Source organism: Monodon monoceros, unplaced genomic scaffold, assembly GCF_005190385.1.
Source record: "Monodon monoceros isolate NGI ecotype Baffin Bay Population unplaced genomic scaffold, NGI_Narwhal_1 Super_Scaffold_10, whole genome shotgun sequence".
NCBI lineage: Eukaryota > Metazoa > Chordata > Mammalia > Artiodactyla > Monodontidae > Monodon > Monodon monoceros.
In genome coordinates, this window is record NW_021703766.1 from 57,744,689 (window position 1) to 57,760,608 (window position 15,920).

The following is a 15,920-nucleotide window of genomic DNA, read 5'->3' on the forward strand; positions in this document are numbered from 1 at the left end:
TGGCTCCTCGGGAGCCCTAGCCGGCCCTCTACTCGGACCTGAGGCTCCGACAGAGCAGGAGGCTCGGGCCGGTCGCCCCTCTAGGCCGCGGACTCCCGTACGAGGCCGAGTTAGACCCCGAACCGCCTCAGCTCCGGAACCAACTAGCTGACCCCGCCGTGGCCCCGCCCGGACCGGAGGCGCAGGAGTCCTGGCGTTCGTCCTTCGGGGTGCCCTGAGCGGTCGGCTCTTGGCGCCCGGAAGACTGCCTTCTCCGTGGTTCTCCAGACCGGCGCGGCGTCAGGAGTGACCAGAGGAGGCCGGGACGGAGAGGCTTGAGAAAATGAGGTTCTGCCCTGGGTCCGCCCCAGGTTCTGCCGGGTAGTTCAGCGGCGGAGAACCTGGCGGGAGGGGAACCAGCGATCTTGTCCAGGCTTGACTCGGCCTTGGGGTTACCATGGCGACCCCCCATTTTCCCCCGCCTCCGCAGGGGGCGGTGGGAACTCCAGCTTCCGGGTGAAGCTGGAGCCTTCCTGCGATTCGCCATCGCCTTGGAGACGCATTACGTCATCCAGCCAGGCAATCACTTGGATTCTAGTGATTGGTCGTTCCCAGGGAAGGGCAGGGCTTCCGGCCTAGGTCCAAGCTGTCAGTCGGTTCCAAGTGCAGGACTGAGGTAGGCCGGAGCGTCCCCCCAAAGGTTTAGGCCGTGTCCTTAGACCCCCGCAAGATCCCCATGGCCGGGTCCTCCCGCTCTGTGACCAGTAACTTCTTAAGTTCCCGCCTCTACCTCCGCCCAATCCGGATGCCTGGTTCTCCCCCCAATTCCTGCCTCTGAGTCCCCCCCCGAATCCAGGTCTCTGTTTCTCCTGCAGGTAAGGCCTTGGATTCCCCTTCAAGTCCAGGTCCCCGTTTCTCTCCCAGTTTGTGCCTCGCACCTCCAAATCGCAGCCACCATAATCTGTATCTGTGAGACGTCTGAATTCATATATCTGGTCTCCAAGATTTGAGATCCTGTACCCACTAATTCTGGACATTTGGATGTTCAAAATGTGTTTCTGGATTTATCCTTAACCCAAGCCTCTGAGACCCCTATTAATACCCTGTACTAAGGTTTCCAAATCCAGCCCAGTTCCTCCTCCCCACTATTCTTTACCCCAAGTGCTGCAAGTGAGAAGACAGGTCCGGATTTGATCCAGCGTTGCCACCCCCGTCCTGCACATTCTGCCCTGTTGCCTCACTCCTGCCCCCAATTCCAAAGAGCCACCGTGAACACGTGGTCCTAATTTACAGCTAAGCAAATTGAGAATGGGGAAGGGGCTTAGGCTGGCCCACCTAGCAGGTGAACTGGCCCAGGCACCTCCCTTGCCTTGAGGTCTAGACCTTCCGCTCCTGTAGCACGCACCCAGACCAAGCCAACCACCCCTGTGAGCCCAGGTTTAGACTCATGGTCAGTGACCAAGGCAGTGGGAGGCCCAGGACAGTGGGAAAGATCAACTTGTTCTCTTCCAAGCAGCTGTGGGGGGGGGGGGAGACACAGTCCTGCAGGAGTTAGAGGAACAATAAATATGCTTGTTTGTTCGCATTCACTTGTTCCTTTGTTTGAGCAGGTTTGGAACCAAAGAGACCATCTTTCCTCAGTAATTACATGGTAACTGGCTCAGCAGCCTTTTCTTTAAAAAGGGAGAAGCCGGGCTTCCCTGGTGGCGCAGTGGTTGAGAGTCCGCCTGCCGATGCAGGGGACACGGGTTCGTGCCCCGGTCCGGGAAGATCCCACATGCCACGGAGCAGCTAGGCCCGTGAGCCATGGCCGCTGAGCCTGCGCGTCTGGAGCCTGTGCTCCGCAACGGGAGAGGCCACAACAGTGAGAGGCCCACGTACCGCAAATAAATAAATTAATTAATTAATTTAATTAAATAAAAAGGGAGAAGCCTAAGGCGCAGGGAGAGCCCCTCTCTGGATCATGCTAGATCCAGTGGAAAGGCCCAGAGTTGACTGAACTCATTTGTTTATTGGGCACTTTGTATGTTCAGAGATCGGCGGCACTGGGGGAGACATGATGCTGAGATGGTGGAGAGGCCAGCGGAGGAGGGAGAGGTCAGGCTCCGGGGCAAACCACCTTAGAATCCCAGCTCTGCCCCGTTTTGCTATGTGACCCTGGGCAAGTTACTGCACCTCTCTGGGCCTCCCTGACTGCCTAATCAAGTTGTTCTGAAGATTAGGTCTGAAATGGTCTGATTCCCAGACTCCTAATGCCTACCTGGCATTAGGAAGGCGTTTCCCCAGGCTGTGGCCAGGAAGAGGGGCAGACTCAGGTAAGGAGGTGTTCTGAACAGGAGACAGCAGGACTCTGGGTCTGGAATTGGTGTCTGGTGGATGAGCGAGGCCTAGCCGCTTGGTGTCTGCCTGAAGCCCAGAGAGGGAGCAGCAAGACTAGGGAGAACTGCCCCATCCATCCTTCCACCCATCATTTTTTCAGCAGTTACTTGTGAGCAGATACTGTGTGCCAGACTCAGTACTTCCAGCTGGGGACACAGTGGGGAAGAAACCAAACAGCCTCTAGCCTCATGGAGCAGTTAGAAAATCAGGGCAGAGGAGATGGCCAGAGCTGGTCAGCCCAGAGTGAACATGATGCACGAGGAATGCAAAGGGGCTTCTGCAGAGACTTTCCCCCTCCAGCCTGAAGAACACAGCACCAACATCCCTAGACTTATGGGATCAGACTCCAGATTTTGTGCCTGTGTCCTGGGGACCTGAGGAGGCTGGACTGTCTTAGGCCTGGCAAGTAGTGTGTGATCATCAGCTATGCAAGGTGACCCCCTACCCCACACCACATAGGGCTTTACTGCAGGACCTCTCTCCTGCCCTCCCATGCATGGTGGGTCATTCCTGTCAGGTCTATAAAGATGCCCATTATCGAGTGACCACTGACAGTCAGGCCACAGGCTCCAAACTCACCTTGTCTGATTTAGTTCTCACTTCCACACTGACAGGGGAAACTGAGGTTCAGAGGGGGTGGGCCCCTGTCCACTTTGGAGGAGAAAGAGACAGGGTTGGGGGGCCCCCTGGATTCTGCTGAGTGTGAGGGTGCCTGGTGCCTACTCCCAGCCTCCCTGTTTTCCCCCAGTCAGCACCTCCCCAGCTGTGTCCCCCAGGACCAGGGAGGGCCCCCAATGATCAGAGAGGGTCCCTCCAGGACCAGGAAGGAACCTACTTAGCTCCTCCCCAACCCCAGTAAAAGGCCCAAGGCTGCTGCTCTGTACATACCAAGGCAGAGGCCAGGGATAAGGCCACAGACTGCAGTGGCTGGGGGCCTTGGCCTCTCTGGGTGCGGCTCCCAGACTTCAATCCACCCGAGCCTGAGGTCTAACCCGCTGCCCAGACCAGCTTCAAGGCTTGTGTCCCCCTGAGCAGTGGCATGAGCTGTGACTGACGACGACAGTCCAAGGGGGCCCAGAGTTTCTGGTCTGAAACGCTCCTGGAATTGGGATAGGGATAGGGGCGAGCCTTTATAGTCAGTCAGTATCCTTTACAATCAGTCAACAAACATCGCGGCTGCTGAGCACCTGTAATGCGCATGCCCCGAAGGTGGGCAATTGGGGTTGGTGCGGACAAATGAAGGACCGCCTGGGTCACGTGGCTGGGCCCCTTCGGGTCTGAGAAGGGGAACTCCCACCCTTAGAAGATGAGGTGGGCACCTGGAGGTGAGGAGCCTCAGGCGCCTTGGAGACCAAGCTCTGCCAGATGCCGCTCCCTGCCACCCTGCCAGCATGGGTGTGCAGCTACAGTGGTCGCTGCCTCTGCGAAGCCCGCCGAGGAGGCGTCCACAACCCAGTTCGGCTCCAGAGTCTAGGCGGGGGATGTGAAGTCTTGGCACGTGCTCTCCACGCAGACCGCCGGTGTCACTGGGTGCGGCTGCAGAGTGCGCAGGGCACGCACCACCGTGCCTGCCCTGCACTCAATCAGTGACCTCGGCAGCACAGGCCCCAGCTGGATCAAAAAGGGCGGGGGCTGTCCCTCAGGCTCCTCCTCCAGGGCACCTCCCCGACCACCTCCCGCACGCGGTAACGGGCCAGGAGAGGCGGGGGCCAAAGAGAGACAATGGTCGGTCGCGGGGGGACCCCGGCATGGGGTGAAGCGAAGGGTCCCCTTTCGGAGGCTCAGGCCCCAAGCAGCCCAGAGCGCGCGAGTGTGGGGGAGGGGGGGCCCGCGAGTGGTGCCCGCCCACGCGCGCGGGGCCCGGACCACAGTGGACAGCAGTCGCGACGCCCTGGCCTCACTGAGCCGCCGGGTCCTGTAGCGGGTGCTTGTATGGGCAACGACGAGCGCACGCCAGACTTCTGCCCTCATTAGACATGGCGGCGTTGACCTCATAGAGACCTCTGCGCCTGTGCAGGGGACGCCTACGAACTGGCAAGTGCTGGAAGTTGGACATCCGCCAGGCACAACCTTTGGGCCCGCTTCTGCAAGTACGCATGCGCCGGGGGTTTACGGTTTCCGTTTGGCCCAGAGGGCGCCTTTACATGCTCGCTCCGAATTGGTCCGTAAATACGCCTTGTTCTTCTGCGCACGCGCGGCCTCGATGACCCGGAAGTTCTCGCGTCCCTTAAAAGCGTCGGCCCGCGGCGTGCGGTCTTTTCTTGTCTGTGCCAGGGCGACGCGTGGTCTATGCTGAGCGATCGAGACGCCTCAGCTGCTGGTTAAGGTGAGGCTGCCGCGGAGTCGGAGCTCTGAAGGCCGATTCAGGGTCTTCCGGGAGCCGTGGGTGGGACCCGAGACCGGGGGCTTCCCTCGGGCAGGGGACAAGGATGGAGGCGCGGGGAAGGTTACTCTCGCCCCTTTGCTGATGCCCCCCCCGCCGCCGTAGCCTTGCCCCTAGCGGACTGGGGAATGTTGGCTTGGTCTTTGCAGTTGTACTTTATTTATTATAAGAAGTTCCCGTTTTCCTTACATGCACGATGCACACTTTGGTCTGGACACGCTTTCTTCTAAGTAGCAGCCCCTAATCCCCACGTCGGGGTCGGACACCAAACTCGGCCTGTGCACTGGTAAAGCGCAGAATTCATACCATTGATCCTTCTGTTTTACTGATGAGGAAGCTGAGTCCACAGCGGCTTGTAGACTCTCCTAGGGCCGCAGAGCTCTTGAAGAACAAGGTTGGGGTTTGACTTCGAGCGGATGCCGCATCAGGGCATTTGGCATCCCCTGCCCGTCTCTGGGCCGCCTTGCAACCGTTGAGGGGGTGCCTGCCAGCTGTTAGCCTCAGGGTTCCTGGGTGAGAGACAGGTGTTTCTTGCTGACAGATGAGTGGTTTTTTTAAGGTTCCACAAGGTGGACTCAGATGTTCACAGCTTTTCTTAGTTCCTGGTAACTTCCCAGTTCTCAGGTTGTGCGCTAACCTCAGAGTCTGTGGTGAGTGTGCCTGGGCTTTGACAGTTTCTGTCCCTAGGATGACGGAGTGGGAGACAGCAGCACCTGCAGTAGCAGAGACCCCCGACATCAAGCTCTTTGGGAAGTGGAGCACCGATGATGTGCAGATCAATGACATTTCCCTGCAGGTGAGGGGGGTGTAATGATTGTGCTTCCCAGCTGGGGGTGAGGTCGCTTGAAACTTGTAGCTGCCCCACTAAGTAGAGTTGAAGATGGGACAGGTAACGAAGGGATCCCTGGACCACCACACCCATCGTGTCTGTTTTTCCTTGTATCCTGTTAGAGGTTGCTACAGTTTTTGTCAGGAGATGGTTCCTTCCTCAGAGGGAGTATCACGTCCCACAAGTTGTTTAGTTAATTGTTTTGTAGTGAAATACACAATTTATTTATCTTTTTAGTTTCATATATTTTATTTTTTAAAAGTCATCTATAAGTTTTGAGTGTTCTTATTTTACTCAAGTATTGACGATGACAAGGACAATACTTCATTCAGGCTATAAAATTTTATTTAAATTATATGTTTTAGAATTAAATAAAAATGGACAATGTTTTTCAAGTTCAGAAGTTGTGCCTTGGAGAGAAGAGTCAAATTATAAAGATTCAAATGCCTAAAAATCTAAATGCCTTACCGTCATCCCTCAGTATCTGAGGGGTGTTCTTTCCAAGAGCCCCCAAGTTTACCAAAATCTGCAGATGCTCAAGTCCCATAAAGTGTAAGGGCCCAACGTTATCATTTTGTGTGGGGAAATCCAGTTGTCCCAGCAGCTTTTGTTTTCGTTTCTTGGAGTTTTCTGTATCGTACTTAAATTTAGGCAATAAAATGTAACTTCAATCTCATTTATACATTATATGTATATGTCCCATCATCATTTGTTTTTTTTGTTTGTTTTTGCAAGAAAATGAACCCTTTTATTATGATTAAAGGGTCAGTACACCAAGATGACATAGCAATCCTATATGTGTGTGCACCAAACAACAGAACTTTGAAATACATGAAGCAGAAACTTACAGAACTTGTAAGAGGAATAGACAGTTTCTCAGTTATACTTCAGGACTTCATCATCCCTCTCCCTGCAACTGACAGAAATACTAGACAGAAAGTCAGCAAGGATGTAAAAAGTCTTGAGTAATAACCCCAACCAAGAGGATTGTGAAGACATTTATAGAAACTTCACCCAGTGACAGCAAAATACACATTCATTTCAAGAAGCCTTACAGAACATTCAGCGAGATATACCACACCCTGGGTCATAAAACAAACTTGAACAAATTTAAACAATCAAACCAAACGTGAAACAAATAAGAAATCAGTAACAAAAGGATACCAGAAAATGCTCCAAACAGTAGGAAATGAAACAATATACTTCTAAATAATACACGGGTGATAGAGGAAGTCTCTAAGGGAATCAAGGGATATTTAGAACTGAATAAATTGTAATGAAAACTTGTGGGATAAAGCTGGAACAGTACTGAAGGAACTTTTTATAATAATGATTTGTTAGAAAAGAAAAAAAAGTTTCAAATCAATAATCTCAGCACCCCTCAAAAAATAAAAAGAGCAAAATACAACTAAAGCTAAGTAGAAGATAGGATATCATAAAGATCAGAACAGAAATCAGCGAAATTAAGAACAGAAAGGTAAAGGGACTTCCCTGGCGGTACAGTGGTTAAGACTTTGTGCTCTCAATGCAGGGGGCATAGGTTCGATCCCTGGTTGGGGAACTAAGATCCCCCATGTGCAGCACCATTTGTTGAAGAGAGTATTTATCCCATTGAATGGTCTTGGCACCCTTGTTGAGAATCAGTTGAGCAAGGATGTAAGGGTTTGTTTCTGAACTCTGAACTCTATTTCATTGGTCTCTATGCCTATCCTTTTGCCAGTACCACACTGTCTTGTAATAGTGTTTTTTTTGTTTTTGGCGGTACGCAGGCCTCTCACTGTTGTGGCCTCTCCCATTGCACAGCACAGGGTCCGGATGCGCAGGCCCAGTGGCCACGGCTCACGGGCCCAGCCGCTCCGCGGCACGCGGGATCCTCCCGGACCAGGGCACGAACCCGCGTCCCCTCCATCGGCAGGCGGACTCTCAACCACTGCGCCACCAGGGAAGCCCTGTAATAGGTTTTGCAATTGGGAAATGGGAGTTCTCCCACTGTATGTTGCCCCCATACTGTTTTACACTTGGCCTCATTAGGACTTTTGTGGGGCCTTCATAAAAAGAAATTTATGTTTTGTGACTGCATTGGTATAATGACGAATAAAATTCAGGTTTGATCATATTTTTCTCTTTCTTCTTTTAAAAGAAATTAAAACTTTTTGTTGCCTCTAAATATATCATGGTACTTAGGTACTGAGCCTAACAGAGAATTCAAACCTGTTTTTCACTCAATGTCTTGTAGAACTGTTTTCCTTCATGGGTTTGTTGGGGGAGAGGTCTGCAAACTTAAAAGGGCCAGTTAGTAAATGTTTTATAAAGTCTTCGTAGGTCACATGCGTGTTTGCTTCTTTGTTTTCTTTTTCTTGCTTTTCTTTGTACAACCCTTTAATAATGTAAAAACTAATTTTCACTTTCCCCTGGTCCTCTCCTAGGGGCTGGGAAAGCAGAAGTCAGCTGGTATCAGAGCTCTCACTCTCTTGAAAGCTGTGCTGGGCTCTACCATGGGGCCCAGCAGCTTAACCAAACGCTTGCTGGGGCATTTGGTATTCTCAGGTTTTTTTGGCACAGTTTGAGTCCCTGCATGGACACCTGTCTGTCTACTTGCCTATTTGTGCAAGTGGTCCTCTCCAGGCTAGACACCAGACTGTTGTGCCTACATCAGAATCTTCTGTGTTCTTTTCCTGTTAATCCTTGTATTTGTAGAAACTCATTGTTTGTACATGTTCTCATGTGTGTGTGGTAGAATGACTTTGTGTAGGTTTCGTACTGGAAATATCAAAAGTAGTCCTCACATAGACAGTCCTCTGACTCAACCCCCCCGAATGGTTTAGTGTTTCTAGACACTATCTTGGCATATGTATGTATATATAGGCAAAATTGTTGAACGATTGTTTTGCAACACTGGTTCTCTGGCTTAGTTCCCCCCGCCTCTACCCCTTTAGGGGTACATTTTTGGGGGTCAGTAATGAGGAGTGCTCCTGGCATACTACAGTGCACAGGGCAGCCCCTCCAGAACAAAGAGTTAGTTGACATAAAACGTCAGTGCAGAGTGAAGAACACTTTTAAAACAAGACTGGTATCGTGGGTGGTTACCTACTTAGTTTTCCATACCCTTCCTCCCATTAGGAAGGAAGTACCCTTTTCAGTGTCCTGGTAAAGTCACTTGCTTCGGTTTTGCTTTTCTGTGGCAGGCAGGTGGGTGGGAGCTACCCTGAGTGGGTGTTCAGTCTCTCTGGTCCCCTGCCAAGATCCGTCCTCCTGACCGTGGTCCCTTCACCCCCTCTTCCTGCTGCCCCAGGATTACATCGCAGTGAAGGAGAAGTATGCCAAATACCTGCCCCACAGTGCAGGGCGCTACGCGGCCAAGCGCTTCCGCAAGGCGCAGTGCCCCATCGTGGAGCGCCTCACCAACTCCATGATGATGCATGGCCGCAACAATGGCAAGAAGCTCATGACTGTGCGCATTGTCAAGCATGCCTTTGAGATCATCCATCTACTCACAGGCGAGGTAGGGCCCCGAGGCCAGGTGGGGCAGAGTGCCCTTAGTACACCCTAAAGCCAATGGCCGCCCCACGATATGCATGCCAGGGTGCTCCAGGTTTTAGGGGTGAAGGGTCAGGGAGGGATGCTTGCCAGGTATCTGGCTCATGGCCCCCCTCTCTTAGAACCCCCTGCAGGTCCTGGTGAATGCCATCATCAACAGCGGCCCCCGGGAGGACTCGACCCGCATTGGGCGAGCTGGAACAGTGAGGCGGCAGGCCGTGGACGTGTCCCCGCTGCGCCGTGTGAATCAGGTGGGCTCGGGGCTTTGGGGCACACGTGGGTGGCCAGGAACAGCCACCAGGCTCTGGCAGAATCCTGCCTGGGGCAGCAGAGGCTGGCAAGTGGGAATGTTCATCTCTGTCTGCATGTTTACCTGAGTGTCATGAAGGGTCATGAAGGCTTCCTGGATTCCCACCCCACGCAGAGCACGTCCTAGCTCTGGGCCCTCTCCTGGGCAGCATTAGATTGAAGGGCCCGTCATTTGGGTATATGTTTTTACACTGTTTTTATTTTCTTGGACCATTTGAGAATCAGTTGCAGGTGTTTTGACCATTTCCCTATTAACATTTCAGTGGGTGTCCCCCTAGAATAAAGATGTTCTGTCCCCACCATCACCCCCAAGAAATGTAACAGCAATCTAACATTTGACATTACATCACTGTTCCAGTTTATGGAGCTGTCCCCAAGCATACCCTTTATAGCTGTTCGTTTTCAGTCAAGGGTTCCAGGCCAGGAACACATTGCATTTCCCTGTCACGGCTAGTTTTAAGTCACCTATCATCAGGGACCCAGTTCAGCCTTTGTGTCCGCACACTTTTTTGTGCCCCTCAGTCTGATCCCAGATCTAGCAGCATGGCACCTGGGCAGCGCTGTGGGCTCCCACTGTGTCTTGCCTCAGTTGGCCTGCGGATGGCAACGTGGTAGGCAGCATTTGTTGGGTCCCAGGGTACTGGAGAGCCGTGCCCCTGCGTGGTGTAGGGGCAACCCCTACTTAGCACAGGGACCCCTGTGCTCCCTAGGCCATCTGGCTGCTGTGCACAGGTGCCCGTGAGGCCGCCTTCCGGAACATCAAGACCATTGCCGAGTGCCTGGCAGACGAGCTCATCAACGCTGCCAAGGTGGGTGAGGACACCTGGGCGGGGGTGCGAGTCTCAAGGGGAGGGTCCTCCGACATTAGAACTAACCATCCCTTCTTGCAGGGCTCCTCCAACTCCTACGCTATCAAGAAGAAGGATGAGCTGGAACGTGTGGCCAAGTCCAACCGCTGATTGCCTGGCCACAGCTGCAATAAACCTGTTTGCCCTTTGGGGTGGCCCCACCCACCTGTGCCACTGTCTGTGCTCAATGGGGAAGGGTATCTGGGAGCAGGGGGTGAGGGGCAGGATGACTGGTGTTTCTGAGGAGCTGCCCACGTTCCTGGCATGTCTTCTGGTCTGTTGGGATCTGGACCCACCAGGGAAGTGCTCGGCTCGGGAAGCACCACTGACTCAGAACCATGGCACCCTGGGCTGCAGGCCTGGCTGCCTGGACTGTTCCAGCAGGTGTTGGAAAATGAGGGGTGGGGTTGTCCTGGCAGAGATGTCACTGGTCTGGGGAGGGGCTTGGTGGCTGCAGCCCACTGCCCTGAGAGGCGTGTTGCCAGGAAGCAGCCCCAGGGGGAGGAAGCCAAGGCCTGGGCTCTGGACCAAGACAGTTTCTAGCCCCTTGTCATTGGCTGGAGAGGGCTGGTCCGGTCCAGTCTACTGTGGGGTCAGCCTGCCTTCAACCCCCAGGACTCCAGAAGTCCCACTCTTCTTCCTGGACACGCTGCCCCTGCCCAGAGCCACTGATACCCCAGGTTGCACTCACCCCACCAGTGGCTCTAGGTGGAGGATTCATGAGGTGTTGAAGACTGGGAGTGGTGGTGGGGACCCCCTCTCCTGATGAGCCTGGACTGTCAACGTCCTGTCAGCCTGTGCCTCCTTCCTTGCACCCCCAACATCTGGCCGTTGTCAGGCTTGGTGTTCCCTGTCCTGGTGGCACCCCCCTAGGGGCGGGGAGGGCAGTGTGACAGGTGTGGTGGGAACCTGGCATCTGGAGGGAGTGGCCCCACCACAGGCACCCTCCCATGGGGAGGAGCAATTAGTATCCAGCGGCTGGTAGGCCGAGGGTTGCGGGCAGAACAGGCAAGGAGGCGCCAGCCAGAGGGAGGAGGCACCAGCAGGTGGGAAGAGCCTGCTGGCCCGCTGGGGTCTGTCACTGGGGAATCTGACTCCTGGGCTGCTGGCCACCTATCCTGAAGCTTCCATCCTCCTTCATCTGCTTTTCCCGTTTGTCTTCTGTGGTCTCCCAGGGTCTGTCTCTGCCCAGCTCTCCTGGGAGTCCCTGTCTCCTCTCCACGCCTGTCTGGGATCCTTCCTGGAGTCACCCAGGTCCACCTGGCTCTTGGCTGGGGCATCCCCCAAGTGTAGCTCAGAATCTGCGGTGCTCCCTTTGTCTGTCCCTGTCCCTAATCCTCTTCGGAACCCCTCTGGGTCTCACCTGCCTGTGTGCCTCCAGTCCAGATCTCTACCTGCACACTCTGTCCCAACTCCCAGTCTCCTTGCCTACTGGGCTCTGCTTCCCCTTCTCTGGACGCCCCTGCCCTGTGTGGGGTGATCCTTCCAGAGCCCAGCCCCTGACCCTCCCCAGATCCCCTCTGCCATCTCCCCCCGGCCCCTTCGCTGCCTGACCGCCTGTCCCCGCAGGCCGGGTCCAGATGCCCTGCCCTCGGCCGCCCTGGATCCGCCGCCCCCGCGTCCCCCTGGGCTCGGAGCCTAGCATCCCGGACTCGCCGTCCACACTCCGGCCCCCCAGCAGGGGGGAGGACGAAGACGAGGGTGATGGGGAGGAAGGGGACGGCAGCCGGGGACCCATCCTGCCGCCCGCGTCCCCCGTGGAATGCCTCATCTGCGTGTCGCCCTTCGACAGCGTATTCAAGCTGCCCAAGTGCCTGGACTGCAGCCACGTCTTCTGCCTCGAGTGCCTGGCTCGTCTGTCTCTGGCCACGGCGGGCGGCGGCGACGCGGTGGCCTGTCCCGTGTGCCGCGCGCCCACGCGCCTGGCCCCACGCCGCGGGCTCCCCGCGCTGCCCACGCAGCTCGGCCTGCTGCCCGGCTCCGCACGCGCCCCGCCGCCGCGCCAGGGCTCCGTGCGCTTCGACCGCCGGCGCGGCCTGCTCTACGTGCGGCAGCCGCCGCCCGCGCCCGGACCGCGCAAGGCCCGCCCCCCGCCGCCGCCGCCGCTGCGCCTCGGCCGCCCGCTGTCGCGCCGCCTGACGCTGGCCAGATCGGCCCGGGTCTTCCACGCGGCCGTCGCCCTGGCCGTGCTTGTGGCCGCGGGCCTCGTGGTCACGGGCCTCTACATCTTCTTCCTCATCCCGCGCGCCACCACCTCCAGTCCCGCTCGGCCCCAGCTCGTGGCGCTCGCCCCGGCGCCCGGCTTCTCCTGGTTCCTGCCTCGGCCCACGCCGGCGGCGCCCTGGACCCCCGGCTGGATGCCGCGCCCCGTGGGCCATGACCTGAACGCCGCCCCACCGGGGGCTGCAGAGGACGCGCTGGAGCCCGAGGGGGTTCCCGAAGAGACAGAGACGCCGGACGGGTCCTTGGACCACAGGTGGGGGGCGGAGGCTTGGCCTGACTGGGCCCCGCGGGCACGCGGCGGGTGGAGGCGGTGGGGGGCGCAGTAAAAGCGTCCGCGCCGCAGGCCCTGCCTCAGGCCTGGGGACCCCAGTGTCATCCTGATGCTCGCCATGATCCCCGTGGAGGCCTTAGAGGGCGCATGGCCAGCACCCATTTCTCTAGAGAGGCCTGGAGGGATCATTCCTGGCATCATTAGCACAGAGCAGGGACCCTCTCAAGGAGCACCCCTGACACCAATCTCTGTGGGCATCCAGCTGTGGGACCCCCATGTCTGTAAAGGTCCTGCTGGGAGGCACTCATAAACCAGCTGGGGGTACACTCGATCCTCAGCTCTTGTGGGAGTCCAGCTGCAGGGTCCCTCTGACCAACATCGTGCAGTGGCCCTGCTAGGGGTACCCCATCCCTGATCCTCGTAAGGGTCCTACTGAATACACCCCAATCATCAGAACTCCAGGAGAACGCTCATCCTTGGCTGGCACCAGAGCTTAAGTCTCTGATTTACTCATCCTTTGGGCTTTCTGCAGGTGCTGGGGGCCTGTGAGTGGCCCACTGCAGGACCAACCACCCCACTCCTCCCCAGGCTGTGGAGTTGCTGCCGGCAGGCTGAGCCTGGGTGGGATCCAGCCATCTCCATGCTGGTCCTGCATTTGCTGCCTTACACATCTGGCTGGGGCTTGGGCTTGAAGGGGGAGGTGTGGCCTGGCCAGGACTGGGGAGAGACAGACAGGGCCTGAGCCTCAAAAACTGGCTCCCACTTGGGTCCTGAATATCAACTTGCAGTGGGATCTCGACTTCCCCTATGGCTAGTGGCTTCTGAGATTCTCCTAATATGCTGAGGGGCAGCTGCGGTCACTGAGCCTCAAAGAGGCCAAGGTTGCCCTCTGGGTCAGACAGTGTCACGTGATTTGGGGTGAGGGATCGCTCCTGGACATCCCTGGCCCCTCTCCTTAGCCACTAGAGCCCTCATCACCCCCATCTCCACTCATTAAATACTCAGCGTCGGTTACTTCACCTCCTCCAGGGCTCCATCAGCATTTTGTGGCAAGCCTGCTGTACGCCAGGGTGAATGAAGCCTCAACCCTCCTTCGGCAGGGAGAGTGGTCCTCCTCTCAGAAGCCTTCCTGGGTTAGTCACAGTGGTGTAGATAGCAGCCACCTTCTGCACAAACTAAACATGGACTTTCTGTCTCCCCCCCAGGCCCTGGAGCCCCGAGTCTGCCTCACTTCACCCCAGGTTGGGATCCAATATGCCCCTCCTCATGCCTTCCCTCCTACCCCCCAGGCTGGGAGAGTTACGGTGAGGGAGTAGAACTGGCAGGGATGGGCCCAGCCAGGGGGGTCAGAAGGGGCCCTTGGCTGGTGGTGCACGGAAGAGAAAGATGATGCTTTCTGCCTGAGGGTGTTCAAGGAAGGCTGCCTGGAGGAAGAGGCCTCGGGGCTGTATCTTTTTTTTTTTTTTCTTTTTTCTTTTTTGCGGTACGCGGGCCTCTCACTGTTGTGGCCTCTCCTGTTGCAGAGCACAGGCTCCAGACGCGCAGGCTCAGCGGCCATGGCTCATGGGCCCAGCCGCCCCGCGGCGTGTGATATCTTCCCGGACCGGTGCAATAACCCGTGTCCCCCGCATCGGCAGGCGGACTCTCAACCACTGCACCACCAGGGAAGCCCGGGGCTGTATCTTTAAGGATGCTAAGGGGTAACGCCAGCTGGCATTGAGGCGGGGGTGGGGGGGCCCTAAGCGGGGAGCTGGTGGCTGAGGGCATTGGGCAGAGCTGGCTCCTCCCTGTCCTAATGTGCTTCCTCCTCGGGACTGTGGGGAAGGGTTGCTTCTCCACCCTCCCAGCTGGGAGCCTGAGACCTCAGTCTCTCTTCCCGTAAAATGAAGCCGACTTCGATGTCTGCCCGCCCACTGCCCACGAACAAAGGGGCTGCCTGAAACCACCCCGGGGCTAGGATCAGAGGGGACTCCTCCCGACACTTGCCTGCCAGCCTCTGTGGCCACCTGGAGCTGTGCTCTCCCGGCCCTCCCAATGCCCATTCCATCCCTGCCGGACGCACCCCCCCCCCCCACGTATCTGCCCCAGGCTTGCTCCTCCTTCCACTGGTCCCAATGCCTGTGAACACCCAGAGAGTGGGGGTTAGCCTTAGTGCCTGGCATGGGTGCCCAGGGACGCCTTTACCGGCCAGACTTTGGTTCTCGCTTCTGTAAAACGGGAGACAATAAACTACTTGCAGGGAGAATTCGTTCATCCACAAGTATTTATTGAGCGCCTGCTGTGTACCAAGGGGGGACTCGGGGCACCTTGTGAACGAGGGACTTCGCATGGCAGATGGTGTCCAGAGGGCTGAGGAGAGGAGCCATCATCTTGGCAACACTGCCTCCCCCTCCACGCTCGTGGGGCCCTCAACTCCCCAAACCTTTTCCAGGCCCTCCGCCAGGACTCCTGCGTTTGCCCCCGAGGGGCGCCGAGTGCTCCACTCTACCGGGATCCAGCCAGCCTTTCTCCTCACGAGGGTCGGGGAGGCCTCTGCCCACACCACACTCGTCTCCTGTCATTGGGGCCTCTTGTGTTCAGGCCGAGGGAATAACGCCCACGGGGGGCCCTCGCTGGACACTGAGAGCGGAAGTGTCCAGCTTACAGATGGGGAAACTGAGGCTGGGGGCGGGGCAGGGCGTGGATTCGAACAGGGACCAGAGAGCTTTCTGCAAAACACCTCCCCTCAACTCCACACCCTGACAGGGCAGCCTCGCTTTTCCTTCCTCCCCGGGCCCCGCAACCGCAGCTCTCCTCCGTCCTCCGAGTTTGCCATCCTCTGAGTCTTTCCCGCTCACAAACCTAAGCGGTGTTCGAGGCGGGGAAAGCTAAGAGGTTGTCAGCAACGCGGACCAATCGGAGGCCGCATTCTGGGATGGGGGCGTGACGTTAATTGCCATAGCAACCTGGCCCGCCTTCGCCCCGCCGCTCTGTAGGGCTGCGCGCGCATCTTGCCCCTCCCGGAGCCTGGTGGGAGGAGCAGAGAAGGCGCGCCAGCGCTGATAGCCGATCGAAAGCTTGAGACTGTCGTTGCTATGGCGATTTTGCCCGCCTTCGGCCTGTCGAGCGCGTCGTCTGTGTGTGTGTGTGTGTGTGTGTGTGTGTGTGTGTGTGTGTGTGTGT

The 15,920-nt window shown here is 56.7% G+C and overlaps 2 protein-coding genes across 3 annotated transcripts; both read left to right on the forward strand.

The window, feature by feature from the left end:
- Positions 1–4,565: 4,565 nt before the first annotated feature.
- RPS5 (ribosomal protein S5) lies at positions 4,566–10,429 on the forward strand. The gene is made up of 6 exons (XM_029240876.1): positions 4,566–4,684; positions 5,429–5,537; positions 8,863–9,072; positions 9,230–9,358; positions 10,127–10,225; positions 10,307–10,429. The coding sequence occupies exons 2-6, from the start codon at positions 5,430–5,432 to the stop codon at positions 10,373–10,375; spliced, it is 615 nt and encodes a 204-aa protein (XP_029096709.1). The 5' UTR covers positions 4,566–4,684; position 5,429; the 3' UTR covers positions 10,376–10,429.
- Positions 10,430–11,844: 1,415 nt separating this feature from the next.
- On the forward strand, positions 11,845–14,182 carry RNF225 (ring finger protein 225). 2 transcript variants are annotated; one of them, XR_003796393.1, is made up of 3 exons: positions 11,845–12,740; positions 13,788–13,999; positions 14,048–14,081. XR_003796393.1 is itself a non-coding variant. In XM_029240812.1 (2 exons), the coding sequence occupies exons 1-2, from the start codon at positions 11,845–11,847 to the stop codon at positions 14,064–14,066; spliced, it is 999 nt and encodes a 332-aa protein (XP_029096645.1). In that variant the 3' UTR covers positions 14,067–14,182. The 2 variants fall into 2 exon arrangements, 1 of the variants encoding a protein (XP_029096645.1); XM_029240812.1 differs by having other exon boundaries at positions 13,964–14,182.
- The last annotated feature ends 1,738 nt before the right edge of the window (positions 14,183–15,920 follow it).